The sequence below is a fragment of the Schistocerca nitens genome, chromosome 4, assembly GCF_023898315.1.
Source record: "Schistocerca nitens isolate TAMUIC-IGC-003100 chromosome 4, iqSchNite1.1, whole genome shotgun sequence".
Taxonomy (NCBI): domain Eukaryota; kingdom Metazoa; phylum Arthropoda; class Insecta; order Orthoptera; family Acrididae; genus Schistocerca; species Schistocerca nitens.
Window position 1 is genome coordinate 772,621,244 of NC_064617.1, and position 19,863 is coordinate 772,641,106.

General features: G+C 41.0%; 1 protein-coding gene across 3 annotated transcripts in view; it reads left to right on the plus strand.

Moving 5' to 3' along the window:
• LOC126253107 (protein pigeon) overlaps positions 1-19,863 on the plus strand; it is a 486,240-nt gene that overhangs the window by 103,245 nt on the left and 363,132 nt on the right. For all 3 annotated transcript variants that reach the window (XM_049954213.1, XM_049954212.1, XM_049954214.1), the window contains exon 3: positions 1,712-1,781. In XM_049954213.1, the coding sequence (XP_049810170.1) occupies positions 1,712-1,781 (70 nt within the window). The remainder of the gene's footprint in view (positions 1-1,711; positions 1,782-19,863) is intronic.

A 19,863-nucleotide genomic window follows, 5' to 3' on the forward strand; every position in this document is an offset into this window, starting at 1 on the left:
GAGGTTCCCCGGTATGCCTGAGGCTCCGTTTGCGACATATCCTCCCACGTGCCACACACCCCTTGGCATGGATCGCATCACACCTTGGGTTGGGAAAGGGAATTCAGTAAGGCCTAGGAGTGGATAGGGAAGATGGGACATTGTGGGACATTCTTAGTCTGATCCATCAGCTGAGGCCTTTCCGGCAGTAGGTCCTTCTACCTTTGGCACAGCCCTCAGATTCATGCGGATATGCAAGCCTCTCCACCAGCATGGATAGTGCTTTGTCAAGGTGATGTCCCCAGAGAGGAGGTTAAAGTTAGTATTGGATCCATTTTAACACAGCATTTTGATGTTAGGAGGATCACAGCAAAAATTGTGCCAAAGTTACTAACAGCTCAGCAGAAGCAACTTCATTTGGAGATGGCACAGGACATGCTGTATACTGTGAAGAGTAGTCCAAATTTCTTAACACTGTGATAACTGGTAATAAGTTCTGGGTTTATGGATGTGGCCCAGGAACAAAGTTCCAGCCATTGGAATGGAAACATCCATAATCCCAGAGATCCAAAACAGTAACGGAGGTCCGCAGCAACGTGAAAGATTTTTTTTTTTTTTAAATGGTGTGGTCCATCATGAGTATGCCCCAGAAGGTATTAATGTCAATAAGAAGTACTACCTAGCTGTTCTGCATTACCTTTGTGAACCAGTGAGGCGTGAATAGCAGACTACAATTCTCCGCCAGATAGCAGAGGTTGAGAGATCTAGACTCACGCAAGCCTATGTTGTATACCTTCAGTGGCTCTAAACCAGATATCCATAATCAACTATGGTACGATTCTGCAGAGAGTGAGGCATGCTTGCAACCTGTATTCTTTGTATTTTGCCATCACAACCTAGCCAACCACCTAAGAGAACTGACGGTGGCTTCAGAATCATGGCAGCAAGTGTTAATGAGCTATGGTTTGCAGCCTGTAATTTATGTTTTCCTCTTAATCCTTATAGTGTTGTTGTGAAAAGTACTGGCAGCCATTTTGTCTCTTTCTAATTTTACAGAATTATTATGTAAGTAAGATTGACTGTACTATTTTTCCTCTTAATTTATGTTGTTTGTTTAGTTTATTTCATCCTCACTGTAAACATTCCTGGATTCAATTTGATTTCTCTATATGAAGGTCTCTTGATTTAATAATTACCATTATTAACAGAGAGCATATTTTCCTCGAGTTTGACAATGTCTTTAAAGTTTCTATTGTAGTCTGAATAACCCAACATTAAAAAGTAGGAGGAAGACAACTTTGCTTGAAGGAGAGAGATCAGTTTTGGATGTGGCTGTACTGTCTGTAGTGGTTATTGGAATGTGCCAGTTGCAGCTATTTCTAGAATAGAACTGATTTAAATATTCATGTTGTTATGAGCCATATTAGATAAAAGGAGCATTGATGGAATTATTAACTGTTTGTGTTTGTACAGCATGTAACTTAGAAACAAATGTCGCTATTAATCAGATGCATTCATTTTATGATCATCATCCATTTTCAAAGAGAAATGCTAATAATTCCTTTTACTTGATAATATGTGTTTGCTCAGTGCTTTTGTATGTTTTTACATTGGTGATCGTACTTCATTATTTACTTCTTCAAGTCAAGTCATGTATTTGTATATTTTAATGAGTTGGTAAACTGTTGGAAGGCAATTCTTATGAATCTATTTTTGTTTTTGTTTGTTGCAGGTCTTGTACATCATCAACTCTCTTGTCAATGTTGTTCAGGCATCAGTAAATGCATCAGACACATTACTGGGTAAGTACAGAATCGAAAATACTGAACTTTCTAGAATGTGTTACTTAATTTTTGCAATATATGCACTTTAAGTTGTTTCTTTCTCTTTTACATGTTGTTGTTATTTTAGGTAATATACATTTCTAATTTTTATTTTCTGCCTGTCTCATTTCAGTAATGATTTCTTCTTCACCACAATTTCTGTACTTTTATTTTATAGTCAGAGAAGAGCCTACCGTTTGTGCTTGTTACACAATTAGTAATGAGTTCCTTGATTGCGTTACTCTTAATCAGTTAGTGTGCTTCTGCAAAAGCTTCTCAGTAGGTTATTTACCATTTATACATATATATGCTCATGTGTATTTTAATGTCAACCTGTTGGTTGGTTATTCTTGAAGTTTAAATTTGCTTCAAGCAGTGAATGCTAAATATTATAATTGCCTCTGATTGACTGTGAAGGCATCAGTTGTAATCTTCCTCACTGAGTTATGCAGTATATGTTGGAACACAGTGGTTGAGTACAGCATTAAATTACTTGAATAAATATGATGCCACTTCTCATAAACTTGTGCCACATATCTTTTCATTTCAGTACAATAATCTTCCTATAACAAATACTTAATTCTTCAAGATATGTATTGATAATGAATGTGAAAATCAGTGTGACAATTCTGAGTGCCATCTCTGAATACTAATTACAATACAGTCTTTATTTGTCTTCCAAAGTCTATACAGTCATTGTTTTTGTACGGCATTTACTCTGAGATGACCCGCAACTCCAGCATAGGCCAGTGATACACAGAGCATTGATTTTATGTCTATGCAGATATTTCCTGTGACTGCTATCCCACCTTGAAGACACATATTGTTCCTCAACAAGGCTCACAACATGAAAATAAATAATATATTCTCACAGTAGTTCCACTCTCCTATATAATAATATAATTTTATCATTCATGGGTATCATTTGTCGGAAAGGCAACTATAGGGCTACACATCACTCTTCCAGAGTAATATGGTACACCACAGTATTCTGTTGATTGTATGTGACACCAGAATCCGAACAAAGATCCCTCCCCTTTGTGGACAGTATGCTACAAATTATACCACCCAAGATTTCTCCCAGACCAATGCACAGATTCAGCTTCTCATTAGCTCACCCCTTTTCTTTGTTCAGTTCACTTCATCATGAGTTACACTAAGGATTTGGAACAAGTTAAATGAATGTGTAAGTGAACTGAAAAGGTTTATAACTTTCTATATTTGTCAGTGTCAGTTGCTGTGAAGAAAAAATTCTACGTTAGCTCTAATGTAACAGTTAGGCACACCAATCTTCTTCCTTTGGTCATGATAAAATGTGATTGTTATTGAGAGCTACATTTTACTCCTGTCAAAGCTCCTGTGTTCCTGACCACATAGTGCAAGTTGAATATGTCGGTCTAAACCACTGAAGTTAGGTGAATGTGTAGTATGTTATTGGAGTATTGCTGATACATGTATACAAAAATACAAAGGCCCAAAATTGGGTTTTACCCTACATCAAGGGATTAGCTGAGGAAAATAGAGAGTAAGCAATTGATATGGAAGTTATAGCTGAAATAGGGAATTAACTCAAAACCAAAATTAACAAACACATTTTTGAAGGCATAGACAAGAAATAAAAGGCAACAGGTAATATTTAGGTTCCAAATTGCTGAAAAAGAAAGAAAACAGTCCTCAGAGATAACAGTCAACAAGTCAGAGAGCTCATTATAGTGTAATTTAAAGTGTAATTGGAGGCTAATTGGTTAGGAGAGGAGGGGGATTAGTGGGGCTAAAATAGAAAAAGAGGGAGAAGTTGTCTGTAGCAGTGAACCCAATGGGCGCTATGCAAGAGCACTTTTACTTTCAATCTCAACTCCCTGTCCTTCAACTGGCAGACACTGCAAGACTTGGCACAAGGAATATGATCCCTCCCAACGTGGTTGGTTGGCCTCTGAAGGGTCTTCAGTCACTAGCAAGTATTGACACTTTTGTGAGCATTCGTGTTATGAGCATGGAACCCCAAGCCACTGCAAGTATTTTTTCCATTACTATGTTGTAGTTTCCTCCCTGAAAACATTACTTTCCCTCTGACTTACAGTTTATCTTCTTGATTTGGACTTGGCCTCCCTGTGGTCTCTAATTTTGCTTGCCCTTTTCCCCTTCTCTGCCTATATTTCACTCCTTCCTATTTTGGATAACTATCATATCAGCTCTTAGCAAGGTAGATGTTCCCCTCCTCCTTTTCATTGAAACTTTGCAGTAGCTCAGGCCATAGGGGAAAGTCTCTCAATATGGCACACATCCCATTAGTTCTGCTCTTCTAACCTAAGTCTAAAGTGCCCAAAACTGCAATCGTCATTGGGGAGGGTGCTCTAAAGTACCTGCACCATATTAACCTCCAGACAATTCAGGGATTTCACTATTGGTGCCAGAGCTGTGAACTCACCATTGATGGTTAGGAACATGTGTCCATCGTATCTGAGATATGGTAACTCTATGTAGCAGTTTCCATGAGAGCTGTGTTACTGTAGCAGAATGGCACCAATTAGGAGAGCCCTATTTTAGAGCAGGTGACACCAAGATGGACAGATCACATTGTAAAGACTTGAACTTTGTTCAAAAAACTCTCAGTAATCCAGTGGGTAAATTCATCAAAAGCTGCCAATATTTTGGTAGGTAACCGCTGTATTTCCAAGGCACTAACTGCATCCTAATTTGCTGGTACTCAACAATATAAAATCACTGTGTGTGAGGCGGCACAGACACAGACTTCCCCTGTGTGTATAGATCATGTAATTTTGCAAAACAGACATAATATCTTATGGGATAACAGCAATCAGTGATTTTATAATGTTACTTAAAATCTGTCTTGATTGCAAATTTTTTATTCATATGACCGGTTTCGGTTCATTCAGAACCATCTTCAGATCTGTAAAAATAATGATACTAATTTACTATTTCACAGAAGCAAATCTTTTTCATCCTATCTAATCAACATCAAATGTACCAGAACGTACCTGATATTTCAGTTACAGGAGTAACCCATCCAAATCCAGCAACTTTCACATGCTACGTCACACAAAATTGGCTTGCAGAGTGCACGTCATTTATATTAATTATAACATTATTACCGACAGGTGGCGTCTGGTACATTTGTTACATTCCATTTGCACATACTGTATTCAGTAGATCTTTTTTATATTAAAAATACTTAATTAAAATATGTAGATGCCAAGGTTAAAATCTGTACTTGTCAAAATTAAAAAACAGTACAATTATCATTTTTATACGATCTAAAAAAAAAAAAAAAAAAAAACATAGGGCGATTTATATATCTATGGTGCTGGTGTGAACTTGTTTTCCTCTACGGTCTGCTTCTGTGGTTCCCGCCATTTCGGTGTTGTGCCGCGGTCCGCTCAGTCATCTGATGTCCATCGCCGTGGGCAAGAGGGCCGCACAGGAGGGCCCCGTCAACGACGCCAGGCGCTGCACGCGTCTTCCGGCTTCTCCACCGCGCACCATCTCTCATCCCTCAGCCTGGATCTCCACACGCAACAGCTGTCATCTTAGTAGGTCGTAATAAATGCTGAAATTGGCGTTTTCATTGAATTCGCTTTGCTCGTTGAGGATTAAATCCGGATCTTTATTTTTGTGGGTGTATATTTCAATCTCTTCCAAAATGTTAAGAAACCATCCCTTATGAGCTCTATGCAAGATGTCTAAATTGTGTTCAATGTTCGTGACTGAGTGCTTGGTCGCAGCCATCTGCGCCCCAAAAGCTACTAAGATTGCCACTAAGCCAACAGGAAGTAGAAAAGGAGTTAAGTATTTTAAAACAAGTGGCCGTAGCGAACGGATATACGTGTAAGCAGGTGATGAATATTTATAGGAAGATAAAGAAGAGGCAAATGGAACAAATAGAAGGAAGTCAAGTAGCAGTTAAGAGGAACAACAAGAAAAAATATGTAGCTCTCACTTACAATGGAAGAATTACAGACAAAATTGAAAGATGCTTTCGTAAATCCGACATTAAAATAGGGTTCTGAACAAATAACACATTAAAATTGAAGTTCCGGCATAGAATATGAAATAGTAGGAATAAATTTCAGGATTCAGGTGTATATAAGATCAAATGTAATGACTGCTGTAAACAATATATAGGGCAGACTGGTAGGAACTTTGAAACCAGATTCATGGAGCACACCTAGTCTCAAAAATAAACAGCTTTAGGGCGCATATGGCTGCAACAAAACACTCAGTCACGAACATTGAACACAATTTAGACATCTTGCATAGAGCTCATAAGGGACGGTTTCTTAACATTTTGGAAGAGATTGAAATATACACCCACAAAAATAAAGATCCGGATTTAATCCTCAACGAGCAAAGCGAATTCAATGAAAACGCCAATTTCAGCATTTATTACGACCTACTAAGATGACAGCTGTTGCGTGTGGAGATCCAGGCTGAGGGATGAGAGATGGTGCGCAGTGGAGAAGCCGGAAGACGCGTGCAGCGCCTGGCGTCGTTGACGGGGCCCTCCTGTGCGGCCCTCTTGCCCACGGCGATGGACATCAGACGACTGAGCGGACCGCGGCACAACACCGAAATGGGGGGAACCACAGAAGCAGACTGTAGAGGAAAACAAGTTCACACCAGCACCATAGATATATAAATCGCCCTATGTTTTTTTTTTTTTTTTTTTAGATCGTATAAAAATGATAATTGTACTGTTTTTTAATTTTGACAAGTACAGATTTTAACTTTGGCATCTACATATTTTAATTAAGTATTTTTAATATAAAAAAGATCTACTGAATACAGTATGTGCAAATGGAATGTAACAAATGTACCAGACGCCACCTGTCAGTAATAATGTTATAATTAATATAAATGACGTGCACTCTGCCAACCAATTTTATGTGATGTAGCATGTGAAAGTTGCTGGATTTGGACGGGTTACTCCTGTAACTGAAATATCAGGTACGTTCTGGTACATTTGATGTTGATTAAATAGGATGAAAAAGATTCGCTTCTGTGAAATAGTAAATTAGTATCATTATTTTTACAGATCTGAAGATGGTTCTGAATGAACCGAAACCGGTCATATGAATAAAAAATTTGCAATCAAGACGGATTTTAAGTAAGACCATGTAATTGACACTAATGTCACTGCCAACGATAATAGAGAACAGGAGTTACATTTTCAGTAGAAAAAGAGCAGCAGCCCATACAGAATCCAAACAAATTTTTCCTTCCTTATTTTGTGGTCACAAACTAATTTAATTTCAATGGATTCTGTTGTAACACAGTTGCAATAGTTGGAGCTATAGACCAAAATTTTCATACTGTTGTACTCCATGTGCCGGCCAGTATCAGAGCAACGTTACGCAGTCACTGAGTTACTGCTGCAACTGTGTGTAACTGTATTGTTTTGCACGACACAGTTTTTAACAGTCCTGACAGTCTGGCTGATGCAAAGCTACAAATATAATGAACCTGATTGACACCTGCCTTACATAGACCTACATCATCCTTCAGGGACCTTGAAAGAGCCCTGATCTTCGAGGAACGCTAGAAAACACACTTAATTCAATATGTGGCCAATCTTGTTTTTAAATGATACCTGCACAGGAAAGTTTGAATTTTGACTAGACTCCCAGGTGTTTACCCATTGATGATTTTTATTATTTCTGTTGAACAAGCAGTTTAATAATTACTTTGGTACAGTGTTGAGGAGGTCCCTCTTTCTTGGCCTCCCTCATAGTGGAGGGAGAGCAAATTATCCTAATGTAAAAACCAGAGAAGATACTTTATTTGATGTACAGTTATAGACTAATCTGCCTTACAAATTTCCTGTACAAGTGATATGAATTACCTCCTGCCCTGCCTGACGTCCCCATCATCAACATCTTATTGATATTTTGTCTTTCAAAAAGGCTGGAATACTATATGGCATCATCATTAGTGTTGTGTTACCACTCTACATGGGTAGACATTAGTGGCCCCCTCCCCATTTTCATCTGAAACTTTTTGTGTTATCAATCCTTTCAAGTTGTAAATAATCACTTCTTACTATGCTCATGTACAGGAAAATGGGATCCCCCTTCGGTTCTGTTCACAGTGCATCCCTCTTCTTAATAATAATCAGCGGACTGTGTGGTTCGTAGTCTCATCAACTTAATATGTTGATGATTCATGCAGCTGTTATAGTTCTTCATATGAGTGTTGTTGATCACTATCTCCAGGGTGCCATAGTATAAATGCACACTCTTTGGTCCATACTCATGGTTTCTATTTAATCACTATCAGAATGTTGTTACATGCTTCTGTCTGCAAGTGCAGAACTGCTCATCTACACCAAGAGCTCTAACAACACTAAGATATACCTAGTTTAGTCAAGAAGTACTTTATGGGGCTAGGTTTTGGCATCAAACTAACTGTGCTATTTCACATGTATATTATCTCCTACTGAAGTGCTAGTTAAAACTCAAAACCCTATGCTACCTGAGTAGTACCTCCAAGAGTGTGGATTGTTCCATGTTTTTATAGCTCTACAAAGTCCTTATCGTATCCTCCTTCAGTTATGGAAGTCTGGCTTACATAGTGGCTGGTCCATCAGTGCTGTGGCTTGGTCCTGATTTACCAATGTTGGATCAGTCTTGATTAGTGCTTTTTAGACAAGCCCTGTTGGCAGCCTGTTGACAGAGCCAAGGGTTACTCTTTATGGATCAGACACCAACAGCTTGTACTTAACTGTGTTTTGCATGTCCATCGTCATCTGGAGTATCCAAATCACTGAATTCTTCCCCCAGCTAGAGAATACACGTGCCACAAAAGTGAACCCAGTCTACCCTTGCCACTCATTGATGCTGACTTCATGTGTGTGGCAATGGGATAGTGATGAGATCCTTATAGACTCCAAGATAGAAGAGATAGAGAAGATCCAACGGAGGGTAGCGCGCTTCGTTACAGGATCATTTAGTAATCGCAAAAACGTTACGGAGATGATAGATAAACTCCATTGGAAGACACTGCAAGAGAGACACTCAATAGCTCGGTACGGGCTTTTGTTAAAGTTTCGAGAACATACCTTCACTGAAGAGTCAAGCAGTATATTGCTCCCTCCTACATATATCTCGCGAAGAGACCATGAGGATAAAATCAGAGAGATTAGAGCCCACACAGGAGCATACCGACAATCCTTCTTTCCATGAACAATACGAGACTGGAATAGAAGGGAGAACCGATAGAGGTACTCAGGGTACCCTCCGCCACACACCGTCAGGTGGCTTGCAGAGTATGGATGTAGATGTAGATGTAGAACTCAGAAAAGGCTTACTTGAAGTCCAGTTAGCTAAGGAAGCTACCAAGAAAGAAAGTGGAAATAAAGATGCCAAGACCTGACCTGCAGATGACACTATTGTCAACTCATGGAGGTATGTCATGGCCACCATAAATAAATTATGTACTATAAAAAGCATCCATAATCATACGGCAGTATTTCTTTTGAGCATCTCAATAAGAATGTACAATTTTCTTACACCCTCATTTTGGCCTGTGTTCACATCCTTAGAAAAGTTGCTCCCTCACTGCATTTGTGACATCCACATCAGTTGCACATTTCTTGTTAGTGTATCACAGTTTTGTTGCTACATTGTGAACCTTGAAAACAAGCTAACTCACTAAATTTATTCTTAGCCGATGACAGCCCAGCAGCAAATCACTGCAGCTGGTAAACCTGCCTGAATCCATATTGATTGTTTTTTTTTAAGCTTTTGAACTTCCTGTTCTTTTTATCAAGGTACTTTTTTAGTTCTTAATGCAATTTAATAGATTTGACCAACTTATCATCTGGGGGTCGCCAATTGGATGTAGAAGGTGTGGCTCATGCTGTACTGCAAGCCCTGGGGGGGGGGGGGGGGGGGACTCTGCTGCTTACAGACAACATATCTCGACCACCTCACTGTATTTTATTCTCCTTTCACAGCTGTTTTACTGTTACTCATCTTTTACTTGTTTCATCATTTTAAAATAACCCATTAAGTGTCAGTTTGGCTGATTGCAATGTTTCTTCTAAGAGGAACCTTACTTGATATAAGACCATAGGACGAAAGTACCAATGACCCTATAGTTTGTTCCCATTATCTGCATCGATCATATCCAGCTCCTTTCCCTGACTTGCTCTCTGCTCTTTCTCTTACTGTTTTCAAAAAAACAGGCTGGCTCTTCTTCACTTTAGCATGTTTTATTTTATTCATATTCCCTATACTTTGTCCTCTGATCTCACCTTGAAGAAGGTGCAATACCTAGGTCTTCCTTCAGTTTTCGTCATCTGTCCTGGGATTTTTACCTCAAGGTAATTACTTATCAGCCCATATTTTTTATGTAAATATAAAATTTTTATATTTGAATTTCTTTTATTAATTAGATTGATAGTCATGGTATTGGTGTAAATTGTTTAGATTTGCAAGTTATGTTATTGGCACTTTTGATTTAATACTGAGGCTATAGTCAAAGCACAGAAGTATGTTCATTACACTACATTTAGTATGCGTAGTGTTGGCTTCCATCGACTGCTCCAGGTACTTTTTGTTTTGTACATTTCTTTAATGTCCTCACAGTTCTTAAAATAAAATGCTTTTCTATAACCAACACCAGAATTATCTGAAGACAGTTCATAGAGATGTTGATATCTGACAAATCATTTACAAACTTGCAACATGCTGCATGTAAAAAATAGGTCTGCAACTTGTCTTACAACTGAAATAAATGGTTGTAGCTCCATCATAAGTTGCAATGAGAAGTACCTATTTTTTATGTCATGATAGTGACCAGTTTCAGACACCAGTGGCCATTTTTGAACCATCCATGCTGTAAGTGTGACAAATACAGGCAATAGCCCATGTACAGAAACTGCCCACACAGTAATCAAAGCAGAACATGCCCAACTTAACAACAGCAAAATATTCCATGTAGGATGGACATTAGAATTCTCTAGTATCCATCTTATGTGGTGTATTTTCCTGTTGTTAAATTGGCCATATACCGCTTTGATTGCTGTAGGGGCACAATCTTTACATGGGTTGTCATCTGTATTTGTCATGCTTACAGCATGGATGGTTTGAAAATGGTTACAGGTGTCCAAAACTAGTCCCCACCATCAAGAAATAAAAAATAGACCCTTCTCAATCAACTTATGACAGAGCTACAACCATTTATTGCAAATCATGTACATGTGACAAAGAGCAGCAATTCCATTACACTTCCTTGAGGCATGTCTGATGTTACATTCATGTCTGCACCTAGAACAACAAACAGAATTGGCTAATAATCCTCTGCTATCTCCGCTCATCTTTTGAATGCATGTGTCTTGTTTAACCACAAAGTCTTTCATGGCAGATTTGTTGCAGTAAATATTCTTGGTGTAGTTGTCACATTAATTCTCTATGAAAATCCAAAAGTCTGACAATGTCCACCTGTGTCTTCGCCATGAAAGCAATTGACTGTTGAAGAAATAATGGAATCACACAGATGTAACTGATGCAGTATTTCCCATTGTGCCCGGAAGTTAACATTTGCACCAGTGATGACATGTTACTCACAATGTCTTTGTTTCCATCATGATCTATATGTCAGGACATACCTGAGTGCCTGCTTCCACCACATAGTGATTGTTTGGTTGATTCACGCAGGGAGACAAAACAACAGTGGAATTGGAAGATTAAATGTGGTGTGGTTTCAACTCCCTCATCACATCACCTGCGTCTAGGGACTTCATTCTCTGCACCCATTGTGTGTAGATGTTTCCCATGGCGAGTCATGAGTCCTACCATCAATTTATTCTGTCTCCTGTTCAAGCCCAGGATTACAGAACTTCTCTTGTAACATGGTTTTGGCATCATTAGCTTGCCGTATTTCTGTTTTTGGATCTTAGTCCAATATTCTGTGTGCTTGTTCCTAACCCAGCTACATAGGTTTGTTCTTGCCATTACCTTAGTGAATGCATATAGATGCTACAATCCTTGTAGCACCAATGCAAACTCTCCTCCACTCTTACTGCTACAGCAGGTATTTCCATTTGGAGTACCATGGCCAGAGAGCACTCTAGAGAGATATTACTCTGTAGCCTAGGCTTTACTCCATATACCCTGACCTCAGCACCTCCATCTGTTTTTGATCCTCCAGTAAGCCAGCCATATTGAGAGTCATTCTTCCACTGCTCCCTGCTTCCATTTAATTCCTTGAAAGGTTTATGAAGCAGCTGGAAGTTGTTGTATAGTCAGTTGGTATTTCCCTAACCAGTTTTATATTTATACCACATTCAGTATATTAGTGTGGGATTTTGGGTTTCCTAATGGTTTCCAGTTATTTCAAGTTTTTAACCTGTTTGACCCTGCTGCTGACTCAAGTGTAACTCAAATGTCAAGCATGGTCTCCATCCCAGCAGTTGGTATGCTGCTAATTCTGCCTGTTATGGTTTTCAGATGGAAAACCAGTTCTAAGTAAAGAAGGGAAAGCAAAAAGGTGGAAGGAGTATATAGAGGGTCTATACAAGGGCGATGTACTTAAGGGCAATATTATGGAAATGGAAGAGAACATACCTCCCACAAGTCCAACCCCTCGTCCAAGTCGTGGCAGATGAGCAACGGCATTAGGTAGGGGATTGCCTGTAGGAGCGAGGTACAGTGGGGACTGTGTGTGCCTCGGGACACAGTAGCTGTGAAGGTCCTACAGGAACCCTGTAAAGTGGCAGCTAATGAGGCTCTGGTGAAGCTACGATAGGCGCAGCAAGGCAGTAGTGGATTATGATTTCTGCTTTCAAAAATAGAATGGGCCTCAGAAGGGACAGAGTTAATTAACGAAGAGTTGGCTATAAACAAGGACTAAGATTTGGAACATTAAATATACAAACATTGACTGGAAGGGTAGAGGAGATGGTAGACATGATGGAAAGAAGGAAGTTAGACCTATTGGAGTTAGCTGAAACGAGACAGAAAGGATAAGAAAGGAGAGAACTGAGGAAAAGCTACCAGCTGTACTGGAGTGGAAATGAGGAGGGAAGGAGAAATGGAGTTTGAATAGTAGTAAGAGATGGATTAAAAGAGGAAGTGAAGAGAATAACTGATAGGATGATGAAGACCTAAATATTACTCAAGGGGATGACCATACAGGTAATACAAGTGTATGCGCTGCAGGTGGGTTGCACTTCTGAGGAGAAGCAAGAGTTTGAAGAGGAAATGCAGAAGCAGATGGGAAGGAAGAATATGATAGTAATGGGGGATTGAAATGCACACGTTGGAAGGGAAAGGCAAGGCTGCGAAAGTGTGCTTGGACTAGACGGTTGGGGCTGCTGAAATGAGGAAGGTGAAAGACTATTGGAGTTCTGTCAAAGGAATGGCTTGCTGATTGGGAACTCTTGGTTCAGGAAAAGAAAGAGCCACAAGATTACCTGGTACAGTCAAGACTTAAAGAGAAAGTCAGTAGTTGACTACTTCCTGTACGATAGTGAGATGAATAGGAACATCATTGACATTAAGGTAATACCATCAGGGACCTTGGATAGTGACCACCATTTGCTGGTAATGAACTTGAGAGGGACTAAGGGTAATAAAGGGACAGAAAACCAAGAAAGACATATAAGGTTACGGAAGTTGAAGGAGGAAGAAAGCAGGCTACAGTACCTACAAGTAGTAAAGGAAAGCATCCCAAAGGATGAACCAAAAATGGTAGAAGAGGAATGGGGTAGATTTAAGGGAACATTAGTAAGTGCGGCAGAAGCAATATGTGGGGGGACAAGCAACAAAAAGAGATGGAAAGAAACACACTGGTGGAATAATGAAACAAAGGATATAGTATAAAAGAAAAATATAGCCTTTATTGTATGGTCCCAGAAGAGAACAGTAGAGACAAGAAAAGAGTATCAGGCAAGAAAGAAGGAAGCAAAAAGAGTGGTGGCAGAGGAAAGAAGAAAGTGGATGGGACAGTGGACCAGAATGGTGGAGGAGGATAGTGAAGGTTCAAAAAAGGTGTTATGTGGGATGATTAAAAGTAAGAGGAAGAACGGTACAACAGATTATGCTCGAATGGTGAACAAAGGTGGACAAGATATGGAGAATAAGGAGGAACTCAAGAATACGTGGAAGGAGTATTTTGAAGTACTCCTGAGCCCAAATGGAGACCTGGATGGAGAGGAACAAGCCGAGGAGAGAAAAGAGGAGGAACAGCAAATAGAAAAAGACGTTACATGGGGAGAAGTGGAAGAGGTATTGGGCAAATTGAAGGGAGGGAAGTCACCAGGTCTGGATGAGATATGTGTAGAGATGGTGAGAGCAGCAGGAGAGGTGGGGATACAATGGCTGTATCGAGTAATGAAAATTGTGTGGAAACAGAAGATGATCCCAGAAGACTGGAAGAAGGGAATAATTGTCCTGATCTTTGAGAAGGGAAATAGAAAAGAGTGCAAGAACTATTGGGGGATAACATTGATGAGTCGTTATACAGTGATTTTTGAGAAAATTTTGGAAGCATGAATTCGGGCAAAATTAGAAGGAAGAATGAAAGAAGAGCAAGGTCCACGGTGGATCCAATTTTTGCTGTAAGACAACTGCAGGAACAGCACTATGAACATGGAATAGATCTACTACTGAACTTCATGGACACTGAAAAAGCATATGATACTGTATGTAGAAGCAAACTGTGGGAAACCTTGGAGAACAGAGGAGTAGCAAAACAGATTATTTGGAGGATAAGGGAAATGTACCATGGAAGTGTGAGCTGTGTGAAAGTGGGAAGAGAGAGACCAGCTTGGATTGATCAGAAGAATGGCTTGAGGCACGGAAGTGCACTTTCACCATTACTCTTCATTGTAGTGATGGATGATATTATGAGTACAGTAGCACAAGTAATTGGTGAAAGGAAGATGAAAGCTATGGCGTTTGCAGGTGATCCGATGATTTGAGGGAATAAGGAGGAGGAAGTATAAGAGCAGTTGGATGTATGGGAATGAACAGTACAAGAATATGGGATGTCATTTAGTATAAGTGAGAGTGAGATGATTATCACAACAAGAAAGAAGGAGAGAGGGCCAACTGGATTAACAAATGGTGACAAACGATTGAGGAGAGTGGAGAGTTTCATATACCTAGGAAGCCTGATACAGGAAGATGGAAAAAACGACAGAGAAATAAACGAGCAGGGGAGAAAAGCAGAAGCATTTCCGAAGAGTGTCAGAAGCCTGATATGGAGCAAACATGTACCCCAAATCAGTAAAACGGTTATATACCTGATCCTGACAAATGCATCAGAAATCTGTGTTATGAAGAGAAGAGAGTAAAGCAAAGTAAAAACTAGTGACATGAAATTCTTGAGAAACGGTATTGGAGTGACAAAGATAGACAGGTTAAGAAATGAGAGGATCAGAGAGTCAATGAAGGTGGAACCATTACGGGAGGAGATAGAGAAATCAAGGCTGAGATGGTATGGACATGTTAAGAGAATATAGGAGAAGAGGATACCCAGGAGGATACACAAGATGAAACTGGAAGGAAAGAGACCAAGAGGATGACCGAGAGACAGATGGCTAAAAGGAGTAGAGGAATGCATCCAGAAGAAAGGAGAAGACTGGACCAAGATGAAGATGGAGAGATGGTGGCAAGACAGAAGTCAATGGAGAGGCCTATGTTCCATACAGACCTGGCCAGAGGCTGGAAAATGTCGAAGATGATGATGGTGGTGAGGATGTAGGTAAAGATGAAATGGGAGATATGATACTGCATGAAGAATTCGACAGAGCACTGAAAGACCTAACTCGAAACAAGGGCCCGGCAGTAGACAACATTCCAATTGAACTACTGATAGCCTTTGGAGAGCCAGCTGTGACAAAACTCTACCATCTGGTGAGCAAATTGTATGAGACAGGCGAAATATCCTCAGACTCTAAGAAGAATATAATAATTCCAATCCCAAAGAAAGTAGGTGTTGACAGGTGTGGAAATTACCAAACTATCAGCTTAATAAGTCACAGATGCCAAATACTGACACGAATTCTGGTAGAAGCTGACCTTGGGGAAGATCAGTTTGGATTCTATAGAAATGTTGGAACATGTGAGGTAATACTGACCCTACGACTTACCTTAGAAGATAGATTAAGGAAAGGTAAACCTACGTTTCTAGTATTTGTAGACTTAGAGAAAGCTATTGACAATATTGACTGGAATACTCTCTTTCTAATTCTGAAGGTGGCAGGGGTCAAATACAGGGAGCAAAAGGCTATGTACAATTTGTATAGAAACCAGATGGGAGTTATGAGAGCTGAGGGCCATGAAAGGGAAGCAGTGGTTGGGAAGGGAGTGAGACAGGGTTGTAGCCTATCCCTAATGTTATTCAATCTGTATATTGAGCAAGCAGTAAAGGAAACAAAAGAAAAATTTGGAGTAGGAATTAATATCCATGGAGAAGAAATAAAAACTTTGTGGTTTGCCGATGACATCATAATTCTATCAGAGACAGCAAAGGACCTGGCAGAGCAGTTGAATCGAATGGACAGTATCTTGAAAGGAGGATATAAGATGAACATCAACAAAAGCAAAACGAGGATAATGGAATGTAGTCGAATTAAATCAGGTGATGCTGAGGGAATTAGATTAGGAAATGAGACATTTAAAGTAGTAGATGAGTTTTGCTATTTAGGGAACAAAATAACTGATGATGGCTGAAGTAGGGAGGATATAAAATGTAGACTGGCAATGGCAAGAAAAGTGTTTGTGAAGAAAAGAAATTTGTTAACATCGAGCATAGATTTAAGTGAAAGGGAGTCTTTTCTGAAAGTATTTTTATGGAGTGTAGCCATGAGTGGATGTGAAACATGGACAAAAAATCGGTTAGACAAGATGAGAATATAAGCTTTCAAAATATGATGCTCCAGAAGAATGTTGAAGATTAGATGGGTAGATTATGTAACTAATGAGGAGGTACTGCATAGAATTTGGGAGAAGAGGAATATGTGGCACAACTTGACCAGAAGAAGGGATCGGTTGGTAGGACATGTTCTAAGTCATCAAGCGATCACCAATTTAGTATTGGAGGGCAGTGTGGAGGGTAAAAATCGCAGAGGGAGACCAAGAGATGAATACACTAAACAGATTCAGAAGGATGTAGGGTGCAATAGTTACTCAGAGATGAAGAAGCTAGCAGAAGATAGAGCAGCATGGAGAGCTGCATCAAACCAGTCTCTGGACTGAAGAGCATAACAACAACATGGCTAAGCAGGCCAGTCTGTGATCTTACCAATCTCCTTAGCTGGTAGCTTCTGTTGTGCTTTATTCCACCATACTGTAGCCCCATAACTTATCTTATTACTGTGGTGTATATCTAGTCCAAGGTAGTTTCACATTTAGGATTATGCCTAGACAGTTCACTATTCCCTGTCCTCATAGAGGTTTCTTAAAGAGCTTGAGATTTCAGTGTATTTTCCGGATATGCTTCCTTATTACTACAACAGTAATCTTGGGACTGATCCTTAGATCCTGTTTTCTGCACCAGTTCTGCACTGTGCTGAACATTGTGCCTTTGTTCTAATTGTACTAGCAGATTTACCAAACGTTACTATGAATAAATTATCTTCATATCACTAGCAAAAGTAACATGTAATAGTTAACTTTTTGATGAGTTTGTTCACTGCTATGTTCCTCAGTAATGGGGACAGAACCCCTCCTTGTGGATACCATCTTCTGATGTTTCTCATTCAATGTGATGGCTTCTACTTTCCATTAACTCAGCATGATCTTACAATCGACCTACTTATGTGGTCTCAAAGTGTAATAACTTCAAGTTGAACAAATATATTTCAAGGAAGACGCAATACATGAAAGTCACAGATCAAGTAAACAGAGTAAGACGTGTGTACACTTTGACAGTGAAATCATAACTGAGTCCAAGTCTAGCGGCCACTGGCTGGCTGGCCGCTTAGGTGGCGCTGCTGCTGCATGGCTAGCAGACAGTGCCGCATGTAGAGGACACGCGTAACTGCGTGGCGGCACTTTGGAAGATCAGTGAGTCACAACACTTTTCCCCCCTTTGAATTTTTTGCACAGGTCTTGATAGAGGTGGCCTGTAGATTGCTAACGTCCATGGGTGTTATTTGACTGGCCGTAAAGTCTCAAGGAGGAGGCATCCCGTACGGATGGAAGTGTCCCCAATGATAACGGGTCAAGATGACAGGAGACGTGGGGGTCGAATCTGCTGGGGACCCGTGCACCAATCTGCCGGTTGCGGCAAGTCTGGTTGTTATAACAGGAGACTTGGGCGATGTGTCCGCGTCCATAGGAGAAGGAGGCAAATAGAGTTGCTCCGACAGATGATGGTCATCTGGTTCCTGCATGGGCACATCTCCTGGTGGCGTCAGTTCTTGTGCTGGCACCGATATGATGGTGAGAGGACTGGATTGTGAGTAATGAGAGATTCCAGTATCCCGAGCGTCAGGTAGAGCCGAAGGTGGTATAGCGGCATCCAGAACAGGCGTTGCCGGCACATGAGGCCGAAGCTGGTCCGAATGACCAACTGCAACACCCGTGTCCATCTGGATTTCTTACAGGCGTCGGCCACGGTGTCGTAAGATGCGGCCAGGACTTCATTTTGGCCGCCTGCCATATCCCCATACCCATACAAGGTCGTCGGCGGTGAACCGGCCAAGTGAAGGCACCTGCGGCCATGAGGTGGAAGGCCGCAGAAGATGAAGTAGCGTGCGGGACTGTCGGCCATGTAAGAGCTCAGCCCATGGGGGTGAAACGGTAAGAGGCCAGAAATTGGAGAAGCACATCATCAGCAGAAGAAGTCAGGAGTTTCCTCATCTGAGCCTTAAATGTGCAAACCAGTCGTTCAGCCTCACCATTTGACTGTGGATAGAACGGAGGGGCTGTGATATGCATGACGCCGTGACGGGCACAAAAATCCACAAAATCGGAAGAGGCAAATTGTGGACCACTATCAGTAACAAGAGTAGAGGGAAGGCCTTACAAAGAGAAAATGCGAGCTAGAGCATTGGTGGTTGCTGCGGTGGTAGGCGAAGTGCAATGGACAATGAAAAGAAAGTTAGAGTAGGCGTCAATAACGAGAAGCCAGTAAGTACCTAAAAAATGTCCTGTGAAGTCAGCATGAATACACTCCCAGGACTTCACCGGCGAAGGGGCGGCAGCCTGTGACGCACAAGGGCCGCAGGCAGCGACCATGTGTGCGATTTCAGAGTTGATGCCGGGCCAGTACACATGACGGCGCGCCAGAGATTTTGTGCAAGAGATACCCCAGTGCCCTTGGTGAAGGAGGCGCAAGACCGAAGCACGCAAAGACGCAGGTACCACAACACGCGGCGAAGCATTTTCGGTGGAAAGGAGGGTAACACCATCCCTAGCCATGAGGCGGTAACGCAAAGCGTAGTAGTTCCGCATTGGATCAGAAGACTTAGCGGATGGACGATCTGGCGCACCCTTCTGAATACAGCGTAAAACCCGGGAGAGGGTAGGGTCAGAACCCGTAGCAGCCGCCAGCCAGTCCCCGGTGATGGGGAAACCATCTACAACCCGCTGCTCGGCAACATCCAGGTGGAAACACAAAAGTTCATTCCCTATCGAATGCCAGATCGGGACCCATGGGAAGGCGAGACAGTGCATTAGCATTCGCATGTTGAGCCGTCAGCCGGAAATGAATTTGTCGGAAAGTGACGTTGATGGATGAAACAAGGAAACAAGTGGTTTTTGATCCATAGCAAGATGAAATTTGGATCCATAGAGAAAAACACCAAACTTATGAAGAGCATAAATAATGGCCAAAGCTTCTTTTTCAGTTTGAGAATACTTTAGTTGGGCATCCATGAGTGCTTTGGAGGCATAAGCAATGAGCTGTTCAGAACTGTCAGAAAAACGGTGCACAAGGACTGCACCGACCCCGTATTGAGAGTTGCCTGTGGCAAGAACAAGATGTTGGCCAGGTCAATAAGTAGCCAGGCACGGGGCCTGTTTCAGCAGAGTCTTCAATTTCTGAAAAGCTGCATCACATGGCGAGGACCAGTGAAAAGGCACGTTTT